Source organism: Emys orbicularis, chromosome 4 (genome assembly GCF_028017835.1).
Source record: "Emys orbicularis isolate rEmyOrb1 chromosome 4, rEmyOrb1.hap1, whole genome shotgun sequence".
In the NCBI taxonomy this organism is placed as follows: Eukaryota; Metazoa; Chordata; order Testudines; family Emydidae; genus Emys; species Emys orbicularis.
Window position 1 is genome coordinate 98832564 of NC_088686.1, and position 25537 is coordinate 98858100.

The following is a 25537-nucleotide window of genomic DNA, read 5'->3' on the forward strand; positions in this document are numbered from 1 at the left end:
CATAAGCACTGTCCTGATTACCTGTTGGGTTTTATCATGTTATTTATGTCAGAAACAAATTTGTATTTCAGTAAACTAACCCCAGCCAACACTGCAACCTTCACATGTTGTGTGTATAAAATCGATAACAAAAACCTGAAACACATTCAAGGCTTTTTAATGTATTTTTTCTCCAATTCCCCCTCCCACCTCCACTCACACACATTCCCTCTATCTTTATCAAACTGCAAACAGTGGCATTTAAAAAACAGGCCTCTTATAGCCTATTGAGCTTTCCTTGCCATGACCTTATTTTACAGAATATATCAGGGTTTGAAGCTACTAGGCTTTCTAATGTAAACAGTGAAAAAAGGCCTAAGGCTGCATTTATTGTTCCTTGAAACTTCCATTTCACTCAAATGGGCATTGCAGGTCCATAAGGAATTTAGAATCAGGCCCACTGTGTATAAAATAACCACATGGATAAAAAAACAAAGATGAATTATTCTAAAAATACTGGGCCAGATCCTTAGCTGCTGTAAATCGATGCAGCTGCATTGACTTCAGTGGAATTACACTGATTTACACTGGATCTGGCTCAGTGGGGCTAAATCTCCTCCCACATTGCACTGATTCTATCCCAGTGAAACTCCACTGGCCACAGTGCACTTACTCCTGATTTACAGCAGTGTAAGAGAGGAGAAACATGCACATTGACCGAGTCCTGCTTGGTCTGTGCTGGAACAAAACCTGGTTCTCATTCTGTCCCCTACTTAACAATGCTTTTCAGGGTATGTCTAGAGTGCAGTCACAGCGTATGATTAAAGCGTGTGTAGGGATACTCAGGTACCAGAGCAGCGAAGCCACAGTAGCATGTACTTCAGCATGAGCTAGCTCCCTGAGTAATTACCCAGGGCTCTATGCAGGCTTATACAGCCTGAACTGAAGCCCGTGTTGCAGCTGCTGCTTCACTGCTCTGGGATCCAAGCGAGGTAGATTAAAGCTAGCATGCACACATACATGTATTAGGTTCACTTTTCAAGAAACTCATCAATCAATTTCAAAAACATTTCCGGGAGTTAAGTTATGTTTATCTTTACCTGGACAACAATTTGAATGGACACATGGTCAGGGAGTCTGGTGCTCAAAATTATTATGAATGCAACCAAAAGAGATGAAGTATCGCTACAAGGCTTTTTGCATGAATCAGCTGTGAGCAGAAAAGACATACCCTTATAGTCATGTAGCTCCATTGACTTGAGTAGAATTACTCCTCATTTACATCATTGTGCTACATAAGAGGAGAAACAAGCCCACTGACTTCAATGGGAGTTTTGTCAGAATAAAGAGGAATGCAAGATTTGGCTCCTTATGGATATATTTTTCACATTTTTTCCCTCTCCCCATTTGGTCCTTTTCCTAAGGATGACCTGATAGATACATTCTTGGCTTCTTGGATGGTGGTTATTAGCACTTTGAGATAAACTCATCCTTTTAATATTTGTATAACATCCAAATCAGGAAGGGAAAGTGTTTGATTGAAAGTAATTTTCCTCTGAAGCCTTACACTCATCAGTGCAGTCTCACCATGGGTCACTTTGATCATATTTGGAGAAAGCCCACCAACTGGAATTTTAAAGCCAACGAGCAGGATTAGCAGCCTTCAGCGATATATCTGCCAGAAGTTCCCCCTGAGCTTTCTTTATTAGTAAATTACAAAATTTGAAAACTTTTCTGACATGTGAATGGTGGAAATAAGAGCTGTTAATTTTTTAGATTTGCCTAATAGATCTTCAAGTCATGCATATTTGAAGAGAGCCTAAATAATGCCTTCTTGCAAAGAGATACCTAGGCAAGCAACATAAACAAACAAACAAAAAAGGTAAAGGCTACTAAGCTGTGAAAAATAAAGGCAGAACTGATTTGTAGACAATGGCAAGAAGCAGAACAAAATATAGCAAGCACAAATAGAATTGAGTCTAGTAGGAAAAAAATAACAAACAGAAGAGCCTGGAAAGTTTAGGCAGATTGGGCTCTAATATGGAGTGTGATTGGCACAGAAAAATCCAGTTGATGGTTTCTTTATGAAAGAGCCAAAACTTGTAATCAGACTAGATTAGTGTATATAAGGCTGAAAAAGAATATTTATTCACCTAACATGGATTTGGATTTAATAAAGGGTGACAATTCATCACTCAGTGCAAGGGCTGATTTAAATATCTGCACTAGGAAGGGGCAGTGAGAAGATCGTCAGAAATGAGATAAATATTAACTCTAGAGATCATACTGTGTGATAAACAGACAAATACATTCCAACAATAATATTTAATACATCTTAATGTCATAATCTGGCCACTTTGCAATCAAAATAAGATATTCTGAGGCACGGCTCAATCTGGTATAACATTCGTTCTTTTGCCTTTTGCTTAAAGCACTGTCAGCCAGCAAAACACACGTGTGCACACATACATGCACTTGCACATACGTGTATTAGGTTCATTCTTCAACAAACTCACCAATCAATTTCAAAATCATTTCCAGGAGCTGAGTTATGTTTCTCTTACCTGGACAACAACAACCTGAATGGACACATGGTCTGGGAGTCTGATTGGTGCCCGAAAATATTGTGACAATGCAACCAAAAGACGAAGTATTGCTACAAGACTTTTTGCATGAACAGCTGAAATAGATATTAAAAACACAAGTTACATAAGGAAAAGTAACTAAGGAAAATATTTATTTTTGCTTGCAGGAACACCAGGGAATATGGGATACTTTTCCCCTTGGCATCTGGACTCACTGGAGGCTGCTATCAGGGTACCTTTTCTTCAACTGCCTTCCTGCTTTCCATAAATCAGCTAGTGGTAGAAATGCAGTGCAAAAAAAAATTTTTGCTTTTGCAATATGTCTGGATGCCATTGGCCTGGGAAGGTGGAAATCTAAACCTGATCCAAAAGCCAGATTTTATGTACGGCCGCTTAAACAGCTGTCTATGCACTCCTTTGCTGGTCCTTTATCCTCTTTATTTCAATATGAATTTATGAACTATCAGAAAGATATTTTTGTATTCATAACATGCACTTTATTCATTTTTAAGTGTCACAATGTCTGCAGGATGATAAATGAGCCTATTTTGGCTGAAGCCTTGAAGCAATAACTTACTAAACTCAGTGACTCAAACATTCCTCATGAACTTGTTATAGTTCTTGTTATTTTAGCTTTTTCTCAGCAGGTTTCATATGGGTAGTTAACACTAGCAAGAATTACAAGATATCAAAGGACTTACTGTAGGTAAGCTGTAATCAAGTATCAACCGACTGACATCAAAGGGGAATCTATTTCTAACTTTAGTACTTCCTTTCTTATTATTTTTGCTTGTGTCCAGATTTGCACTGCATTTTTAGGCTTCCTTAGGGCAATGCTCTAAAATGATGGTTGACAGCTACAAAACAATGCTGTACATTTTCCATACATAAACTGACCAATAACTACTAAGTTATTACACAAGTAAAATGGTAAGAGAGTCAATGAAATGTTCTCCTCCGTCATTTCTAATCTAAGTCACAAACATGTGCCAGAGATTTCTCTGCAAAAACACCACATGATTTGGCACAGAAGGCAAACTTTGTTGGGGATACTACTGTCAAGAATGAGGTGCTTTGGCAGAGCTGGAGAGGGAAGACTGACTTGCATCTACTTGCACTACAATTGGCCTGAGCCACTGCTGTCAATCTCCTACCTTAGCACTAAAACTCACAAACACCCGTAACACATTCAAACAAAGACAAGTCAATCACAGGGCCACCCTGCCCCCACCCCCTACATCCTGCAGTATAGGAGCAGGACCGGCTCCAGGGTTTTTGCCGCCCCAAGCGGCGATGGGGGGAAAAAAAAAAAAAAAAAAGCTGCTGTCGCAATTGCGATCGGCGGCACTCCGGCGGCAGCTCCACCGCACCGCTTTCTTCTTCGGCGGGAATTCGGCGGCAGGACCCGCTGCCGAATTGCCGCCAAACAGCCCGACGTGCCGCCCCTTCCCCTTGGCCGCCCCAAGCACCTGCTTGCTGGGCTGGTGCCTGGAGCCGGCCCTGTATAGGAGCCAGGAGGGAATGGAAGAAAACTATAGGGCAAAAAGTATGATAGGATGAGCGGGAAAGGCAGCTATGCTTAATGTTCACCCTGCCTCCTCATACCTACCTCTTTTACCTCCATAGATCTGTGCTGACAATGGGACTTTGGGGATGAAAGGGAACGTGGCTCAGGGTGGGGGAAGAAGATAGAAAAAAACCTGCTATAAACCTATTGGCCAAGATTTTTAAGAATGACCTTGTGATTCTGGGTGCCCACCTTGAGACACTTTAAAGGGGCCTGGTTTTCAGAAAGAGCTGAGCTGAAATACAGGCCCCTTTAAAGGATCACAGGATGGGCAAAATCATCCTGTGGCCCCCTCCTGCATTGCTAGCTGTTAATATGGCTTTTTTTTTTTTTAATACATTAAAGGCTGGGGGTGAAATCCTGACCCCACTAACATCAATAGAAGTTTTTGCAATTGACTTCAGTAGAGCCAAATTTTCACCCTAAATATATTCAGTGGGCTTTGATCCAATCTAGCTGTATGCAATCTGTATGCAAGCACATTACCTGCACATAACATGCAAAAGGATATCTGTGTGCCTAAATATTGCCATTATGCATGCTGCATGCATACATATGGTAAATGCAGATGCAAACAGGTAGGCAGGCACATTTCAGTGCACAGATGTCATGTTTTGAAAATCTGGCTCTGAAAGGTTGAGCATCAGTAGAGAATGAAGAGAGAAATTGCTGAATTCACTGTCATCCTCCCCTTACTGTGCAGCTACCACCAGGAAGTCAGGAATTGGTGGAAGTACTATTCTATGTTCATGAATTGCAGTGGGGAACTATACTATCTATACTATCAACAAACGAGCATTCCATTGTGAAACGTGCAACTCACAGTCAACAGTCCACTTGATGCTCCTTGGAGGAAGTTTAAGGGTTTCATTAATCTTTTCAAGAACTGTCTGTAACTTCTGCTTCTGAGCAATTTCAGACTGTGTGACTTCAGCAACATTCAGTTTTTCACTCTCAAGTTTCTCTGAAGTGATAATGGAAGAAAAAAAACAACAACAGCCAGTCTACTCCTTAATCCTAGGTACCATGAGTAATATATGTGAAGACATTCTGTTCCAATGGATTTTTGGAAGATATCAGGCATCATAGTTTTAAAATTAACCCTTGATTTTTCAGCCTGTTCAGCGAAGGATACTCTTTTTCCCTTAAGGGGATTTCCAGTCTCATTTTGGAATCCTAACAATATCACCCACATTTTCCCCTTATTTCCCCTAACTTTTTAGTCTAAAGTAGTGAAGGGTTGGATGCAACTCCTTCTAGAACACATCTCAGGGTTAAACATGCTGATGCTGCCTCCACAGCTCTACCACGAGGGATCTTCTGCACAGAAGTGAATTGCGCTACAGAGCAACAAGCCCGATAGAGACAAATATCATGCTTAAAAAGGTTTGATTCGTCCACTCCAGACCAACAGCTTCTCCCTCAGTGAATTATTGCCTTAAGAAATATGAATAAAAGCCAGGTGTGAACCAATGGAAGTGAGTCCATACAGGGATTTGCAGTGGTTTAAGTAAATCAATTTTTAAAACTAATTTTGGAAACTATTGCAAGTTATTTGTATAGACAAGGACTTTAATTAATTTAATGCACAGTAGGTCTGTGTAATGAGAAAATGGCACAAACATATTTTCAAGTTTAGTGATGATTAAAGATATTTTATCAACCCAATTTTAACAAAATGTATTGGTTAATTTAAATAGTGTTCTTTCATCCATAATTTATGAAATTATCTAATAATTTGGATGTGCATAAGGGTTTAGATGACTGTATGATTTCCATCCATAAATATAATTTCCAATCCTGGAATATCTGAATGCAAAGTTTTTACTGAGCAGAATTTTGTCAGAAGCAATTGTTATTTAAAAAAAAGATAAATATTGCTATTAATAATATTTATCACTCCTATGCTGTAGTTCTTTTCATGTGCAAATTGCTTTATCAACATTAATTGATTAATCCTCACAACATTCCTGTGAAGTAGGCAAGTATAATTATCCACATTTTACAGTTTTAGAAACTGATACAGTGAAATTAAGTACAGAGAAAATAAGTGGCTTGACCAAGAGCAAAAATTATAACCCAGGAGCTTCTGACTCCCAGTCATTGCTCTGAATGTTTCATCCTAAACTCTCACATTGTATTATCAATGGAGATGTAATTTCAAAACAAACTTATTGAAGGTGCTTTTGAAATTGATAGTAAGCAATGGGAAAAAATCCAATGGGCCCAATTGTCCGAATTCAGGAATAACTGTACTGATGTCAGTGGAACTGCACAGGTGAAAGTAAGAGCAGAATCAGGCTCCATTACCATTATTAGCAAAGACAATGCTTGATAATGTTTTTGTTAAACTGCCAGGCTCCTCCCAACCACTGATTAACAGTTAAAGATAATTTAGCAATAAAACCACCCTGATACCACCACCACAAATAAAACACTTAATCGCCCATCAGTTTAGTTTCACAAAAGAAATATTCAGCTTGTGAGTTTAACTTGCGTCCATTGACGTAAATGGCAAATCTTCCAATGGGAGAAGGCATGGAGCCTAACAGCCCACTCCTGCAAGGATCCACATGAAGTCAATGGGCCTCTTGCATGAGCACCAGGAGATCCGGGCCTTAAATCTTCATAGGGCTGATCCAAAGCCTGTTAAAGTTGGTGGAAGGATTCCTATTGACTTCAACAGGCTCTGGATCAAGCCCAGGTAAATGAAATATTAATATCTATAGTAAATTAATTAGATTGTGTCTGATGTATGTTTTTGGGTTGCACAGAAGTCAGTGGGGCTCTGCCCACATGGATCCAATACAGGAACAGAGCTATATTAATTGAATCACAATGTGTTCAATTTCTTAATCATTCATAGAAGCAAAATCTCTTTATGGACCTGGTCTGCCTGACCATTACTAGAACTGCTCATAGAATGTTTCAAGATAAGTTTCAGATACTGGATTTTACTGTAATCACCAAGAAAGTGGCTTCCAAGCCAACAGTTAAGTTACATGCCAGCTCTGCTTTCATAGTCTTTTCTTTCTCCCTTTCTCAGTTGTAGCTCAGTTTGCAGCCCACTGGGTATCATTACCTCACTAACATTAAATCAGACCTCAAATCAGATAGAAACTTCAACTTTCCAGAGGGACTTTGAGATTTGAATAAACTAAACTATGGAACCAGCACAGATTAAAAACATCCACCATTGTAATGGAAATACCCTAGCTTTCAAACTTGGTTTCCACTTGTCACATAGTTGAGTTTCTACAGAACACATGCAGATAATACATTTAATTGGAGAGAGATTTGCTGCCAAGACTAGAACCCTGCCTCCAGCACCCCAGGTATGCATTATATTCTTTTTATCAACTATAGTGTAACACACAGTACAATGTAGTTGCGAAAACTGTGCTTTCTCTATACTACAGGATACAGCCTATTGCTCAAGGGTCTTAGAACACTGGGCTATTTTTATATCATTTTAGTGCAACAAATGTAAAATGATACCAAGCCTCTTCTAACTAGGAATGAGTGGCCCACTTCTTGAAAGTGCACCAACAGCATGCATATATATACATATATAGTTTCTTACCAAATAATTTCTGTAATACTTGTCCATCATACATGTCTTCAGCAAGGTCTTTCACAATGATCCTTTCTCCTACCAATACATCATTAATCCAGTCAATTAATACCTATATGAGGAACACAAAATTTGTCAGGATTCTGCATTGTGTATTTACAATGTAAAACGTATGTCATTTTATACAACGACAGCAAACACTCAGCAAAGAGCACCAGTGCTGCAATGGCAAATGGTGTGGAGTTCCAACAGGAGCAAATAGGAGAGACTCAGGCATAGAAGGGGATAAGAAATTTTTGCTGGTTACACCAATGGTGATTGAGTGCATGACACAGAGGAGATATTGATCTAACCCTTCTTGGAAGGAAGGGTCAGGGTAGCACAGAGCTCTGAGTATGGGACTAATGCAAGCCCTTTTAGGCCAATGCCTTTTCATTGATTTCAATGGGCTTTGTACCAGGCCCCTAGTGAGAGGAGAAAGTTACTGAAGTCAGCCTCTAAAAAAGCTACCTACTGATGCTCCTGGCATAAGATAGAGAAAGGAGCTACAGAGGAAATCAGAGCAGTCTTATGATTAGAGGGGGATTGGGATTCAGGACTCCTGGGTTCTATCCTAGACTCTGCTACTAGCTTTGTACCATTGGGTAAATCACTTAACCGCTTTGTACCTCATCTAAAAATTGATACTTTACCTACTGAATTAGAACACGTGCTGTCGTATTTTGAGGTTCAACCCAAACCAGCAAGAACTTGTGTCACCACCTGCCCTGTAACTCTGGGTGCCTTAAATGCTGTGCTGCTGTGGCTCACAGCCCAGACACCAACAGCCAGCAGACACTTCCCTGAGTGTCTGTGTACTGTGAAGTCCTGGTTTAGTGCTTTGACCCCAGCAACCTGCCTACAACAAAGCAGTCCCACCCTGACTTCTACCAACCTGGGTTACTACTTGCAGGGTGGCCCCAACACACTCCCAGTCCCAAATTTCACCAAAACTGCCTGCTTGGTCTCCTGCATTTGTCTACTGGCTGTTGGTGTCAGGGCTGCGAGCCACAGCAGCAAAGCATTTAAGCACCCAGAGATACAAGGCAGGCGGTGACACAAGCCCTCACTGGTTTGGATTGAACCCCAGAATATCACATGTGCGCTGTTAATTGCTCGTACAGTATTCTGAAGTGTTCAGATGAAAGAAGTCAGGTCAAAGGAAAAAATAGTTTAGCTTTCTTTTTACAGTGAAATCTGAAAGTGTGTGCATGCTTTCCATTACCTTTATTAGCTCTTGTAATTTGGGGTCACTTCTTGAATTTGGATCAATCATTGTTCGGACTTCATTTTCCTCTATGAGTTTAAAAAAAGTTATTACAAACATTATACATTTATAACATTATAGTTTACATCAGGCTCTTATGTTAAGATGTAAAATTATTGTGAATTACCCAGCATCGTGTCCTCAGGATCTAGTTCAAATGGAATTGGACTGAGAGGTAAATTAATGGCATTTATTCCTTCTTCCTGTAGTTCAGACACTAGAAAATGAAAAAGAATAGCTTGGTCAAATTTCAGTCCACTTTTACTTACTATTTCTCTCCTGTTAACAGCTACTTTAATTATATTAATTTATTTGTAAGAACATGAACCCATTGCCTAAGCCTCAGGGCAACAAAAATAAGAGGCACAACCCAACAAAATCTTACTCACATGAGTAGTTCTTACATGAGTAATTACACTGAGGTCAGTGGAACTACCAAGAAGAGTTTGCAGGATCAGGTTCACTCCTTGTCAAGTTTGAAAAGGCTCAGCTTACATTTCTTATGGTTAACGACCTGGTACTTAACACTAACAAACGATTTGGGCTAAATGAAATAATCATTTCCACCAGCTACACTACTTTGATCTGTGATCTTTTCCAGTCTGATGATGAAGCAGAATCAGGACAGGGTGCTCCTGAAGGTACACTCACAGTCCATTAAGAAATGGGGGATGGCACTTTTCTCCCTGAATCAGTACTGATATAGTGCCCCAACACTGTGCTGCTAAAGGTGTTGGCCCAGTTTCTGAGATGTACCCAAAGAGCACTGGACACAACTAGGGGAGAAACAGCAAATGACCCCTTTGCAGCCCTGGTCCTAGGGCTGGCCTGGTCACCAGCACAGTTTTGAACAGGTCTGTTGCCAACATACCTCTAGGGGCTGTTTTACCAGCCAGAGATCACCAGGTTGCCACAATGCTCATGTCAAGATCCCCTTTTCCCCATACATGCTCCTATGCCAGGGCACAGAGATCATAAAGGAGCACTATAACAATCCGAATCCACTGGAGGATTCCCTCAACACTGAAGGAATCATCCACCTGCTGAATCAGCCAGATTTAAGTCTGCTTAGCTCCTGGGGACCACTGCAAATCAGATTAGATTTAAGAACTAGGCCCACTGTCTTTTGGATGAGAAGTAACAAAGTCATCAGCACCTGTGGTCATTAACTTTCCAATGCACTTTCACAAGAACAGGTTGTTACCCGGTTCTCCTGGCCAGAGTTTAATCTGGCTAACTTAATTCTACCTGCCTAAATTCCTCCTGAAGTTTCAACTGGACACAGTATTCCTCGTCCTAAACCAGGGATCGGCAACCTTTGGCTCGCGGCCCGCCAGGGTAAGCTGCGGTTCACTGTCCCAGGCCAATGGGGGCTGCGGGAAGCAGCGCGGGCCGAGTGGGAGCCGCAATCAGCCGAACCTGTGGACACGGCAGGTAAACAAACCGGCCCAGCCCACCAGGGTGCTTACCCTGGTAGGCCGCGTGCCATAGGTTGCCAATCCCTATCCTAAACCAATGCGTAGAATTTATGTTCGCAGACAGAGTTGCCATCTTCCACTTCAGAGGTGACTTCACAGGGAGATTGTGAGCATTGATTTGAAAACATTTATAAAGTGCAAGTATTATTATTGCTCTATCATTTGGGAAATGTTTTGGGGCCCTTTGGAGGAATGGTACTGTATGCATAGGACGATACTATTAAGGCCATAGCAATGATGACTGTTGCAATGCAATGCACCTACAGTCCTCAGCTTAAACCTCTCCAACGCATCATCAGTGATCTACAACCCATCCTGGACAATGATCCCTCACTTTCACAGACCTTGGGAGGCAGGCCAGTCCTCGCCCACAGACAACCCGCCAACATTAAGCATATTCTCACCAGCAACCACGCACCGCACCATAACAACTCTAACTCAGGAACCAACCCATGCAACAAACCTCGATGCCAACTCTGCCCACATATCTACACCAGCAACACCATCACAGGACCTAACCAGATCAGCTACAACATCACCGGCTCATTCACCTGCACGTCCACCAATGTTATATATGCCATCATGTGCCAGCAATGCCCCTCTGCTATGTACATTGGCCAAACTGGACAGTCACTACGCAAGAGGATAAATGGACACAAGTCAGATATCAGGAATGGCAATATACAAAAACCTGTAGGAGAACACTTCAACCTCCCTGGCCACACAATAGCAGATGTAAAGGTAGCCATCTTACAGCAAAAAAACTTCAGGACCAGACTCCAAAGAGAAACTGCTGAGCTCCAGTTCATTTGCAAATTTGACACCATCAGATCAGGATTAAACAAAGACTGTGAATGGCTATCCAACTACAGAAGCAGTTTCTCCTCCCTTGGTGTTCACACCTCAACTGCTAGCAGAGCACCTCACCCTCCCTGATTGAACTAACCTCGTTATCTCCATACTGATTTATACCTGCCTCTGGAAATTTCCATTACTTGCATCTGAAGAAGTGAAGTTCTTACCCACGAAAGCTTATGCTCCCAATACTTCTGTTAGTCTTAAAGGTGCCACAGGACCCTCTGTTGCTTTTTACAGATTCAGACTAACACGGCTACCCCTCTGATACTGTTGTAATGCTTATTACTCTAAAGTGCACAAAAGGAACTTAGAAGAAGAAGACATCTTTAATATTAAAATAATAACTTTACTCCATACTCTTACCCTGCTTGTGTGTGAGTATGTGTGTTATATTTTACACAAATATAGAGTGGCTCTGAGTGGCTATTTTAACAGTAAAATAATGCTGACAATAATAGTTCCTTGGATTATTGGATATTGTCCGAAACTGAAGGCTGAGAACAATGGAGCAATCTAATTTCTCATGTGACTCCACTGAATTTAGAAGAATTACACCAAGGCTGATTTTGACACAGCATGCACAATCTCAGTAATTGTTTATACATAAAGGCAATTGTTTTTTTTAACTGCTCATGTCCCCCTGGAGACAATCACTATTGATTTTATTATCCCATTTGATTTTTATGTTCTAAGGTCTTTATGGGCATAAAAACTTCAGTGAATAAAAGACTTCCACACAGAGACCTCTGTGTACTGAAATCTTTATGCCCATGAAGGATTTCAGCACACCGGTTTCTAGGTAGAAAACTTTATTCACATACATTCTGATAAGGGAGTATAGTGAATAAAATCTGCTAAAGCCAGCTGGCTCCGCTGATCCCTGGCTTCCCCTCCCAGAGGAGCTGGTTGACTAGCAGGGTCAGACCAACCAATGAGCCCTACTTGGGCAGGACATATGAGAGGAAGCAGCTAGTTTTTCTTCCTAGCAGGACACAGACGGGGAAACAGTCGAGCAGTCCTCTCCCCATCAGGAGACATTGGCAGAGCTGGCTGATTCCTCAACCAGGAGATTGGGTACACTAGTGCAGGGGTTCTCAAGCTGGGGTCAGGGGGTCACAAGGTTATTACATGGGGGGTCGCAAGTTGTCAACCTCCACCCCAAACCCCGCTTTGCTCCAGCATTTATAATGGTGTTAAATATATTTAAAAGTGTTTTTAATTTATAAGAGGGGTCGCACTCAGAGGCTTGCTATGTGAAAGGGGTCACCAGTAAAGAAGTTTGAAAGCCACTGCACTAGAGCCATATGAGGCAGACTTTTTAACATCTATATGTTCAGTGTTGCACTGCAATATGGTATCAGAGTCTCAGGAAGGTAAGAGCAACCCCCACTCAAACAAACAAAAAAACCCAGCTAATGTTAGTCATATGGCTGATGTCTAACCAATTTAATTATGAATAAAATCTGTATGGTTTGGTAATTAACTTCAATAAAGACAGGATTTCACTGATAGGCACTGATCCTGCATATACAAGTGAGTAATCCATTGAACTCAATGACACTATTCACATGCTAAAATTACTCAGATATGTTGTAAATTTGCAATCTTGAGGCTATAGTGTATACCCGCACATGAAATGTGACTCGTCTCTCACTTGTATTGGTTATACACAAGTGTAATTCCAATGACAACGAAGTTACTTCTTATTTTGTGCGCACACACATACACAAACATATAGAATTAATATTGAAATGACCATTCAAAAAAGTACATATCCTGTCAGGTTGTGTGTGCTGAGAGCGAAATGTATTGCATAATATAGCAATGGGGTTTCTAAGAATTTCCATTACAGACCACTACTATATGTTTAGGAGATTATAACTCAACACAAGAATTCGATTTAGGTTATGGCTTTGCATACCACATAACATTTCAGTGGAGGAGTCCATTTTAAAATTGTATTTTATTAATTTATGTGTTTTAATTAATTTTCATAAAGAATCACTAAAGTAGCTCTAGTACTTTAATAAAAACAGAGGCACACAGGCTTGAGGGAACTTTTGTGATTTAATAGTGACATTTCACAAGTGAACGAGACATAAATTAGCCCAATGTCCTGTAGTATTGTGAGGAAGAAATTAAACCAGAGGAGAGACTGGGGTTTAGAAATGAGATGCTGCTTATGAACAGTGAGGTTTTTGTTTCTTTTAAAGTGTAAAGATTTTTATTACATTCTTAAATACACAGACCTGATTCTCTGACACAAAACAGCTGAGTTATGCCACCCTAGTGGTGCAACACTGCTCTAAAGCCACTGGATCTGACCACTGGAAGATTTCTGCACCCACTCCTCCCAGTCCCATGGCAAAGGAGGCCTGGCTGAAGAAAAGAGAACATAACTAAGGCATCCTGCTCTGCAGCAATCCCCAGATGCCAGAATAGCCCATTGGGATCTTTGACAGCTGGGCTAAAGTAGAACACATCCACCAGGCTCTGCTATTTTACATTGAAGACTGGCTGAGTCATTGGATCAGCATCAGGGCATGAGTGCAAAATGTACATCTACAACGCTGCCTCCTCTGCTGTGGTGATTGCTGCCCAACTGCAGCCAAGGATCTAGGCTATCATGGGCTAATTCTCCTCTCAGTTACATTAATGTAAAATCAGGAGTAACTCTACTGACTTCAATGGATTTATGCCAGTTTTATGCTTGTGTAACTAGGAGGAGAGTCAGTCCCTATATTCACAAAGTTGCTTATATGGTCATTGTGCTGGGTGGAGGTCAGGGTTGAATATACTGCTGCTGTGAGATCACTGAAGTCAGTGGAGTTACACTTGGCCCAGAGAAATCTCTTCTCATACTGACAGTTTGCAATTCCCAGTTAAAACTCCTGCTAAGGAATGGATAGTTTCCTCCTCAGACTTCTGATTATCCCCCATATGCCAAATTCATTGCTAGAGTAAGTAGGCACTGCTCTACAGATATCAGTGGTCAATCAGTTGCCTCCAATTATGCCCACAGTGATTTTGGCCCCAGAGCTGTGGAGCTCAATGGCTTAGATCAACAGCAGCCATCGCAGCTATTTACAGCTGGATAGAGTTCTTAACAGTTTAGAAAATCTAGCATTAGAAGGTCATAAACCTATGTTAACAAATCCACGTGAGTGCTATGAGCCAAATTTTATCCTTTGATGCATGTATCCAACTGCCATTGAAATCAGTGGAAGCTGATGAGCACATATGAAAGTGGAGTACTCCCCGCACAGTTTAAATTGGCTTAATTCCTCTAATACATGCACCCTGTTGCTCCACACAGCATTTATTAGACAGTTTCATTTGGAGTTTTATGTATTTATTTTCTCTGTCGAAAGTATTACACTGTTCTGTTTAGTATGAAGGGTTTTATGGTATTCAGACTTGAAGTCAAACTTCCCTTACAATATAATATAACTGAGCTCAGAAATGCGATGTCATTTGATATGCTCTCTGTGGTTTGATATACAGTACATGCTACAAAAGAATCACAGAACAAATATGTCATGAGGTAGCATTAAAAGTGTTCTCCTCTGTATGCTGCAGCTCTTTCTTTCCAGTGTTACCGATTCTGCACTTACAAAATTAAATCAAGTGTCACAAGAACAAAGGCTGGATTCTGGGAGTGTGCCACTGACTTCGCTGGGAGTAGGTTTGGACTCTAATGTTCGAAGAGCTAAAGTTGGAAGGGTTAGTACAACATTGCCAACCTCAAGTGTTCAAAATCATAGGTCAGGTCTCAAACAGTCATGAGGGTGTTTTATTTAGCTTAAAAATAAAATAAAATTGGGGTTCTTTGTATTTGCTCTCTAGGGTTTGAGCTTTTAGGGTTCACAGTTTCAAGCTTCCCTCTATAATTATGAGGGCTAGAAATGTACTTTTTTTTCCTTGACAAAAGCTGAGATTCGGCTGCCTTCACATGATTCCAGGAACTGGGGCTTTACGAAAAAATACCCCAGCAGTAATCATGAGAGTTGGCAACACTGTCAGAGTTCATTCATACTCAGGCTGGTTATGGGCCTCATATGCAGCATGCCTATCTCAAACTATTCTTGCTTGTTGTAGAAATAATTCAAAAACAGTTAGCTGCACAGTTGCCACTGCCAGACTCAGGGTTGCATACACACCCACATACCAAACACGTATGTACCAAATATATACCCTGTGCCCTAAGCTCCGTCCTTAAACTAGAGATGGTCAGAAAACCAGTCAAGTAATTTCAGCTTTTCATGGGAAAGATGCAAATAAATCAAAATGAAAATGTTAGTTTCATTTCAACTTAAAATGTCATTTTGCTTTGGTTTTTGGAAACCAAAAACATTTTGTTTTCCATGTTTGGAGTTTCCTCCTTATCCCCTTTTCCTCTCTTTTTTGGTTTGGAAAAAAGTAAGAAAGTAGGGGAAAATGGGAGGGAAACCTATTTTCTCAATGTTTTCTGATTTTTTTTCCAGTTGAAAAACAGCAAAAGTAAAAAACTTGGTTTCCCCCCCACTTTCTCATAGTTTCTTTTTTAAAAACCTTCTCCACTCTTAAATTAATAAAGGGAGAGAAGGGTGAGAAAACCACCCCCAGAAAATCCCCAAAGTTTTCAGGAGAGCCAAAATTAAATGGCTCACTTTGCCCTCCTATTCTCCCTGCTGATGTGCAGATTTTCTGGGGAGCATCTATGGCCCTAGGGGCTCGATCCTGTAAACACCTGTGCATGGGAACAGCTTTGCTTATCTGAGCCATTCCATTGACTTCAAAGTCTTTGCTGGATCAGGCACTAAGAATGCAGTTTTAATGTTTTTTGTTGAAGACTAACAAGTGATAAACAGTCTGGGTCAGATCCTCATCTGGTGTAAATCAACATAGCTCCACTGAAGTCTATGAGGGTTCACTGATTTACATCAAGTGAGGGCCTAGCCCAACAGAGGCCTAATTTTCCTCTCACGTACTCTAGTTTTACACTGATGTGATTCTACTGAAGAGTTACCCCTGACTTACAGTGGTGTGAGAGAAGATCTAGACTCACTAGTGGGGTAGGAGAGAGAGAGACAGCATATTTTCAAAATGACAAAATTAATATTTACAAATTATACCATTTGTTCAAGCAAACTGGTATAACTTTTTTGTGGATCATTCAAAACATTACATCCTACCAGTACAGGGACACGTTATCTACCCACACAGGGAAAAGAAAAGAACAACCTAAAATGTTAGCACCTAAATTTCTTGCATGGATAATTCACTTGATATATATTTTGGCAGCTCAACCTTAATTTGGAGACAAAAGAAACCCACACAAAAGACAGCAAGTGTACAATGAATCCACATTACATATGGTACTGAAATGATGCAGTGAATATGTAGATGTTTACATGTTAGCAGAGTATGACATGGCATCCACCAGAAATTTGATATTCACAGCAGAAAACAGCATAAGCATACACAAAGGGGCCTTTTTATATGGGGATCATGGTCAAAAGTGTTTTCAGAACATAAACCTTAAGTTGTAAATGTTACTCCCCATTCATTCTCAAAGACATAACAAATGAGGGAAGAAAAGCAGAGATATACTTGCAGTTGAAAATGTTTTTCAGGAAATGATCTGCACAGGAATATCATTCTCATTCCATTAACTGCTGACTCCAAGCCAACCATTTGTAAAAGTAAATATGCAAACTGGGCTACAACGTGTCTCACTTTAATGTTCCTGCATTAATAACCACTCTCTAAAAAGGATCCATTTTCTTTGGATGTTTAATTTCTCCATTAAACAAAACCTAGCAGAAAAGACGTGTGGGTGGTGGGGGAGGGAATCCTACAATTTAATTCTCTTGTATATAGTACAAATTAATTGAACTTTTCTTAGATGTCTAAAGCTATTCAGTGGTACTTAAATACTTTGTTCGATGGTATCTGACTTCCCCCATGCAATAAATAGAAAAAACACAGATTACACATCATGAATAAGAGAATTTATGAAGGATCAAAGGACTCCTTACAAAATCACTTGTACTTTTCCTTAACCATGTGACACTCAGCCCCACTAAACTTTGCATGCTTCCAAATTTCTGTTTGGGATAAAGGACCCTTCTCAGCATTCCCTTGTGATTTATAACAGGTAAGAAATGATGCAGTGTCAATCTAATGTAGGTGCCAATGATTCCATTCATTCCTTTGGAGTCTCTCAACACATCTATTAAAACATGTCATCTCATGTACGGGTTTTCAATATGCTTGAAAAAAACGTGAGGTGGGGTAGGGAAGACAGGTAGATAAGAATCCAAATTACTTTTTAATCCCCCTCCCCCCCGCCCCCGAAGGACAAATAGTACCAATCAGAAATTTTACGACTGCTCCAGATTTCTATCAGAACATACCATGACTAATAAAGTGTCTGGTCTAGATGGAAGCTCCTGGAAATAGCCTCAATTTTTAATGCCTTGTTGGCTCTTACGCAATTCAGCAGTGGCAGGGGACAGATGTAAGTTATTATTTGGTCTGCTAGTGATACCACTGCATGAAAAATTAATGTCATAATCGAGACAAATCTATTGCCAAGTAGGACTTATAGTTCTCACTATGCTGCACGCCACATCCACTCAGAACTTCATGGTGACAGCAATGATAGAACTCACATCCGCTCCCCAAAAGCAAAGGCTTCTACCACTTGAGCTAAAAGAAAATCTCAGGTAGCCGCCTGCAGTATAGAGTCATAAACAGAGTCAGGAGCAGCCAATAGAAGGCAGCCAGTTCATTACACTTACACTATTTGGTTTCCAAAAACTGAGTTAAATTGGGGGGGTGGGGAAAGTTTATTTTATGGGATTGATTTTCCCCTAATGTTCTCTGAATTACCAAGCAATTTATCCAACATCAACAAGAAGCGTTCATGCAGAAAAGACAAAACCAAAGATTTGTTCCAAGAAGTCTTTTCCAGTTCAAAAAGTTCTGTCTATTCCTCAGAGAAATCACAAAAATAGTTCTCAGGAATGTAAGGGCACACATTTGTTCTACTAGTAGCGTGACAATGATTTGCTGAATCTATTGCTCATTTCTCCTTGTGTACACAAGCCTCGTTTTCTGAAAGAGAAAAAGTAATGTTAACCCTACTATATTCCCATCATCTGCCTCACTTTTTTTTCAAGTGGATTTAGGGAAATGATTGCATATATGTTACATTTGCAAGGGAACTAAAGTTCCTTTTCCAAGACAAATACATAGTGTTTGCACAAAACAGGACTGTAGTTCTGAAATTGCAGCTCCTGGAGCTGCTTCTATCATAATGGACAAACATCTGGTGGTGTTCAAGAAACATCTTCTTGACAGAAGACCAGGAGTTATGTAGAACTTCCAGATATTTTTACAACCAATGGGAACAAAACAAACACACTTTTCTGCCATGAGGGTCTTCAAGTTCTTCTCCTTTGTGATTTCTTTGGTATAAAGTTAACCATGATAAAACAGGTGGATGATACCAAACTGGAGGAGTCTCAAACACAAAGGAAGAGAGGATCAATGTGACCTGGAGAGATTAGAACAGAGAAGGATACAGCAGACAGGTGTGATTTATTATTAGTAGCCTGCTACACATGCTCATATCCTTCACTCGTCCTTCGTCTAGTTGAACATCTAACTGGGGTCTCACGTTTCAGCAATATGATCCCCTTAAATGGGCACCCATTAGTGGACTTACGTTGTGCACCAAGTTTTAAAAATCACTTTACATGCATTTAATTTTTGTAAAATGTAATATTTTTGTGTAATCTCCTGTGACCTGCCTGCTCTCTACAATTCTCTGGAGAGTCAGGACCTACAGTTTGGGAATCATGATCTCAGACAAGCCACTATGTTTGAAGATACTGAATTAACTGCCGTGTGCTGATGGGAAGAATATATGTATTGGTCTCTTCCTTCTCATCCTTCTCAGGGTAATTCAATATGAGATCCTGCCTAACAAGTTAGTTCCTGTTTCAAAATTCTTAGTTCAGGCAACTGGTGACTTTTCTTCCACCTCACTGCCACTGCCATTTATTCTTATTTACATAGCCTAAGTGCTTCAGGAATTCCCAATTTGATTTTTTATTTTCTTACAGCCAGCAGGTTCTATAACCCATTAACACTTTCTGAATCAACTAGACTTTAGGATTCTGTTTTGTAATTTACAAGAAAAGTACATGTCTACATGTTTTAATGTGAGAGAGATAACATGTAGTGTCTATCAAAGTATGTTCATCTTAAGGCCCAGAAACCTTGACAGTGTCCTTTTAGATAGGAAAGCCATTGGAAACCTGCATGTTGATAAACCAAAGACAGATTATAAGCAATTATTACGGTAGCTTCATTGTTGAGAGGCCATGCTGCCTAGTGGTTAGAACAGTGTACAGGGAGTCAGGTATTCTGGGCTCTATTCTTCTTTGCAGCATTGGACATCTTTACTCTTCCGCAGAAGAGGCATAATACTACTTACCTTTGGCACAGTGGCTCAGTTAATGTGTGTATAGTTAGAGCATTCAGTTCCTTTAATGAAGGGTGCTGCATTAGTGCAAGATGTTGTTAAGAGTAGTATACAGAAAGTATGTAACTTAAAATGTAAAAAATGTTGGAGCATGTGTTAAAAGATGATGATACAGAAATACCTCTACTAAGGACTCAATTACTTTATACACCTGACAAGGCCAAGAATGCCTCATTTTCAGTTGCCTTTTTGGTGCACTTTGTGAAGAAATCCGAAGTTTGTAAAAACTCATAAGAGAAAGCAGCATGTCAGAACCAAGCTAGAATCTCATTAGCTGGGAATTTCCCTGGCACAAAGGAGCCCTCATCCAGCATAGCTCCCACCCTTGTAGTCCACAAGCTAAGGAGCATTTCAGGGATTGGAAGGGCATGGCAGGAGCACATTAGGGCTCTGGCAATTCCTGGCTAGTGGAAAGCCCCTTGAGGGCCCTAGTCATATGACATAGATTAGAACAGCCAAGATGCTCTCTAATTTATGCCCCAGCTGTAGAACCAGCTCCAGAAATCAGGGAGCTGCAGCTAGATCTTTTGTGTCCCCCTCCTTCACAGCTATACCTAATGTGTACTAGCCACAGCTGAGACTCTGGGCCAGCAGTTCTCAACCCACGGGCCACATGTGGCACAATTAGCACACAGCTGCAGCCCAGCTCAGCTGTGTGCTAAAGGCTGGCCCACGTGCTAGGGTTCGCCAGGTTCCTGGCTGCCTGGCGCGGCACAGTCAGGGACCCGGAGTCTGGGGCAGCCGGCCCACCTGGCGGGGGCAGGGGCCAAGGGTCAGGGCAGCCAGCCCATCCCGCAGGAGTGGAGGCCCGGGGTCATGGCAACTAGCCCTCCCCACGGGATCCAGGGCTCCCAGTCGGCCCCGCAGGTCCGGGGCGGACAGCCAGACACGCTCGCATGGCACGGGTCCGGGGTCAGGTTGCCACTGCCCTGCCACCCAGCCCCTGCAGCCCACGTAACACATTGTGGGCTGCATATGCGGCCCACAATGTGTAATAATTTGAGAACCACTGGTCTGGACCATTGTTACTCTTTTCAATCAGTAATAAGGTTTTTATGCTTTGCTTTTAAAATTAAACTGAAAATTTAAAAAGAAGATGTTCTCAGAAAACTTGGAGGCAGAGCAAGGTGCAAGTGGTACAGCTGGGAAACCAATACAAGAGTCCAGGACCCTGGCCTGGGGAAACTGAGTTACTCTTCAATTAATAGAGTGAATGAGCCAGCACTTCCCATTTTAACCTCTCAACACACTTTACCAAAAAGTTAATTAATTTAGCTTCAACATCCCAGGGAAGTAGGAAATTATTACTATGCCCCTTTTACAGATGGGAGAAAGTGATGCACAAAGAGATTAAGAGATACATTTTGAGTTGGGTCAAGACTCAGCCTCCCTGTCTGGGGAGATAATCTGTACCCGTAGAAGGAAAGCTGGGCATTTAAAAATCTATCCCTAGTGACACAGGAATAGCACCCAAACCTCTTGATTCCCATCCCGGTCCTATGCCATAATCACGAGACCATCCTACCTCCTACATCTCAGCTCTGGGAATTTTCATCATGCCCTATGAATCGCTCTTCATAAACCCTTCATAAATCCTCTTGTGCATTCCCAATCGGCAGTCATTTCTTTCTAAACCCAACCGCCTGCTCTAGCCTCCAGTTGCCTCTTCCCAGGGAAGTGGTGTACTGGTGTTATTTGTTTGAGTACAGTATTAGCATGTTGTTAAATTAGAAAACAAGTGGTACACAATATCAGCAACAGCATTATAGGAATAAACTGTATTGTGAACTGCACATACTTTGCTGTTGTTCTTTCCAAGATACTTTGAACAAGAAGTAGCTCATACAATCACTTGCTACCACCCATCCAGCAGGGCTATAGCACTAGAAATAGCTACCTACAACATACTGTCTGTTAAATGTACTTCACTCACTTGCCTCAATATCCAGCTACTTTTTTCAACATCCAGAATATTGAGACTCATAGTAACTCTGGTGCAGATTCAAAGTTTTGCCACTTTGCATTGGATGCACATTGAAATCTGAGTAAATAATCTTAAATGGATTTTCCTGTACAGCATTAACACAAATTCAGAGGTTTCCGAACATAATTTTCAACCTGCAGATGTTAAAGCCATAAATATTGATTTAATTTCAATAGCAGCTTATTTAAACTGCTTTATGTACCAAAAGGGCTTGTGGATTGAAAACAACAATTACTTACAGCTATTCGTATTAAGAAATATTTAGTAAAGTGAAAATAATACAAAAAACTAAAGTACCCTTTTCCACACAACCCATCTGAAAATCCTCATTTGAAACATGCTTTTGACTAAACTAAACAATTTATCCCCATGTAGAAATTCAGACTCTGAAGTTTATTTCACATTGGTTCAGATGTTACTAAGAGCCTGATCCTGCACTCACTGAAGTTAATAGTAACACTTGCATTGACCATCAGTGGGTCTAGAATCATGCCCTAGTTAATATCTCATATTGCAGAAATATTTTAGACCCAGAATAACATTTGAAATGAACAAACTACAATATTGTCTTCCACTGTTAACTGGTGGGAGCTTCACAATGCAAAGTCTGACCAAGGCAACAGGACACTAATCACCCGCCCTCAATTTTAAAATATTAGAAAACAAAAATTAACACCCCTTACAAAAATATAAGCGCAGAAAGTAATACTCAGACACCATAGAAATCAACATGAAAAACAATGACGAGTAGTGTAGGAACTCCTACCTTTAGGGCAAAGGGCTCCACAGCCCATTGTACACTGTCCAAGTCACCCTCATTTTATCTGCACAAGGAGAACTAGCTGTCTGTAAGGTATTTCAAGTCCCTTTCCTTGTAGGCCCCCTTTTTGTTGCTGTTCTGTGAAGCTGTATTCGTAGCTGTAGAGCTTGTTTTCCAACAGAACGCTCCTGATACATCTCTCAGCTCAGTGCATCACTTCAGAACAAATGACTGACTGCCTATATAATTTAATATGATGCCACATGAGACTCATAGACCATCTGCAAAACAAACTAAATCTGCCTTTCGCAGCTTGGCAAGTTGTTGTCTGGAGAGCTAAGATGCAGCTTTGACTGTATCTTTTGTTACCTGTCATATGATCGAATGAAAGACTCGAATGGCGTCTGTAAGGCATGTAATTTCATGCAATCTCAGAGTCAAGTTCTAATGCTGAATAACTGGTATTATATCCCCCATACAATTTGGGATAGAACCATGGTTATCCTAAAAGGATGGGGTAGAGCAGAATGGAGACATGGCAACAGGAAATGAAACATCTTGTTTTTTGCCTGCATTGGTTTTGAAAAATCAGAGGTACAGAATGATAAAAAACTAAAAATGGTTGAAGAGTGAAAATCAACATAAGCAGCCAAATCATTAAAATATATTTCCAGAATTGCGATGCAAGTGTAATATGGTACAAGGGAAGTTCAAATTCCACTCCTACCCACTGTGCCTCTTCTCCATCTATAGGTCCTACTCCCACTGAAATAGATGGCAAAACTCCAACAGGAGGAGGATCAGGCCCTAAAATGGAAACAATCACATACAGAAAGTTGGAAGGCAAGGAGTGAGAATGCATGAGACATCAACAGGACAGTAAAACAACTGGGAAAGGAAAACATATAACTCTCTTCCCCTCTAGGGTGATTGTGGCTTAGTAGAGGACCAGATGAAATAATAATCAGTTTTGACTTGGTGTCAAAACTGAATTGCTATGAAGATATTAAAAAAGGAGCTGTAAAAGTTCCTGAACGCCTGTTTCCACTTGGAGCACAAGGAGGAAATGACAAATGACTGGCTCCATCCTGAGCAGCAGAAAGTGGTTACCTTTCTAGTTTCCATTTAAACTTCATAAGAATTACCACTGCCAAAGTCATAAGTGGACACCGCGGAGTGCTTCTTACTCAGGGTTATTCGGCTGTGCTACAAACCACCACTCACCCTTGGTCCTGGTTCTGAAGTGACCCATCATAGAAAAAATACAATGTACTCTATAAAAGGCTCTTGCATTGCACCCATCACGGTGTAGCCATGGGGGAGCTTTAGGTGGGGCATTTAACTCACATATGTTCCTTAATGAAAACACTGTGGTTGATGGGCTGTTCACTGAGTTCCAGCCTCCCTCCTGGAAGTCCTGCTGCTGTGTAGCCCTCTACAATAATGAGGGCTATCCACCTGGCATACTGCATCAGCACCCGCTTCCTCACAGAGCAGGAAGGTGGGAGTGCTGCCATGTTGAATAACACCAGTTAATTGTGGAAAAAATGGGATGAAATACCAAAAGTTTTCTTGGTCTTTCATCTTTAAAACACTGCTTGTACCTACTGTAGTTCCAGGAGAACCCTGTCTAACTAAACTAATGTACCTGGGTGTAGTTACAGTACTATTCAGTGGGCAAGAATGAGAGCTTTGTAATAACCGAAGTGGGGTTGTTTTCTGAGTGGGATAACATTTGCAGGAGTCTAGTTAGTTAGGAAGTTTAGAATTCATGGTCTGAAGCACATGCTTGGGGGTGGGGAGCAAAGTTTTGTAAGCACACCCTCCTGTCAATCCATTTTCGCTTCCCACAAACAACTTCAAATAGGATTTCACTTCTACTTCCTGTAATCTAGGAGAAATTAATCATTTTATTAGTCTCAGATTCAGAAAATGTGCTTCCGCTTGCCCTAAGCAGAAATCATTGCAGAAAAGAACAGCATATTGGTGAGATTCTTTGGGCCTAGGCTACCCAAACTGTCATAAAGGGATGATTTTCAGCCCCACAATTTTCAGCTTTATGAAAATAGGAAGTATAGCAAAGGGAGGAGGGAAATTTTTTTCAAGTGGTTTTGGCCATCAATATAGAAAACAATTTAAAGTCAACATGATACTGATAGCTTAATTTGTGAAAATGGATAAATACCATATCTGCCACATAGCACATTAACCCATGTAACAAATAAATACAGAAATAGCACTGCAATGCTTGGTTAAAAGGTTTTGGTTCAGAGAGGAGGAAATTTAATTAAAGCATGTAATGTCAATTACTGTCATTTGTAATTGTATTATGCCTCCCTAGAAATAATACAGACACAGAATTCTAAAGTTACCTGCATGTTTGATGTAAATGAGATAAAATTATCTAGGTCCTGAGAAAATCCAGATAGTAGTAGAAAAAATGCATGTTTGTCTAACCTCATATATCATAAAATTTGATGATTTATGGACCATCTTTAAATTGTTGATTATATGAGAAGTGATGTGCTTCCAATTTAAACAGATAAGCCAACAAACCCAGCATTTGGCTTCAGAAATTTATGTTTAAAAAACTTGATGTTATGCCAGTATATTTTAAAAATACTAAGCCAAATTCTGTTACATCAATTTGCACCAGTAAATAATTTGGCCTTCTGTTTATATTAATAAAATCTATCAAAAAATTACAGGGCCTGATCCTGGATGCTGTTCTTTCTTCTTTGCTCTACCCTGTACAAAATGGACAGTGAGCTAGTTGTGTGTAGGGAAATCCCCAGGTAACAAAGCCAGAGTAGTCAGCTCTGCATCACCACCTCTCCCTGCACACTACGCATAAGAGGCATCAGCATCTAGACCAGGGGTGGCCAATCTGTGGCTCCGGAGCCACATGTG

The 25537-nt window shown here is 40.6% G+C and overlaps 1 protein-coding gene across 1 annotated transcript in view; it reads right to left on the reverse strand.

Moving 5' to 3' along the window:
- The window catches only part of PARVA (parvin alpha), an 84929-nt gene that overhangs the window by 17678 nt on the left and 41714 nt on the right, over nt 1–25537 (reverse strand). Inside the window, exons 2-6 of the mRNA XM_065402394.1 lie at nt 9139–9228; nt 8970–9040; nt 7715–7817; nt 4955–5095; nt 2544–2659 (exon numbers count right to left, since the gene is read on the reverse strand). Coding sequence (XP_065258466.1) covers nt 2544–2659; nt 4955–5095; nt 7715–7817; nt 8970–9040; nt 9139–9228 — 521 coding nt within the window. The remainder of the gene's footprint in view (nt 1–2543; nt 2660–4954; nt 5096–7714; nt 7818–8969; nt 9041–9138; nt 9229–25537) is intronic.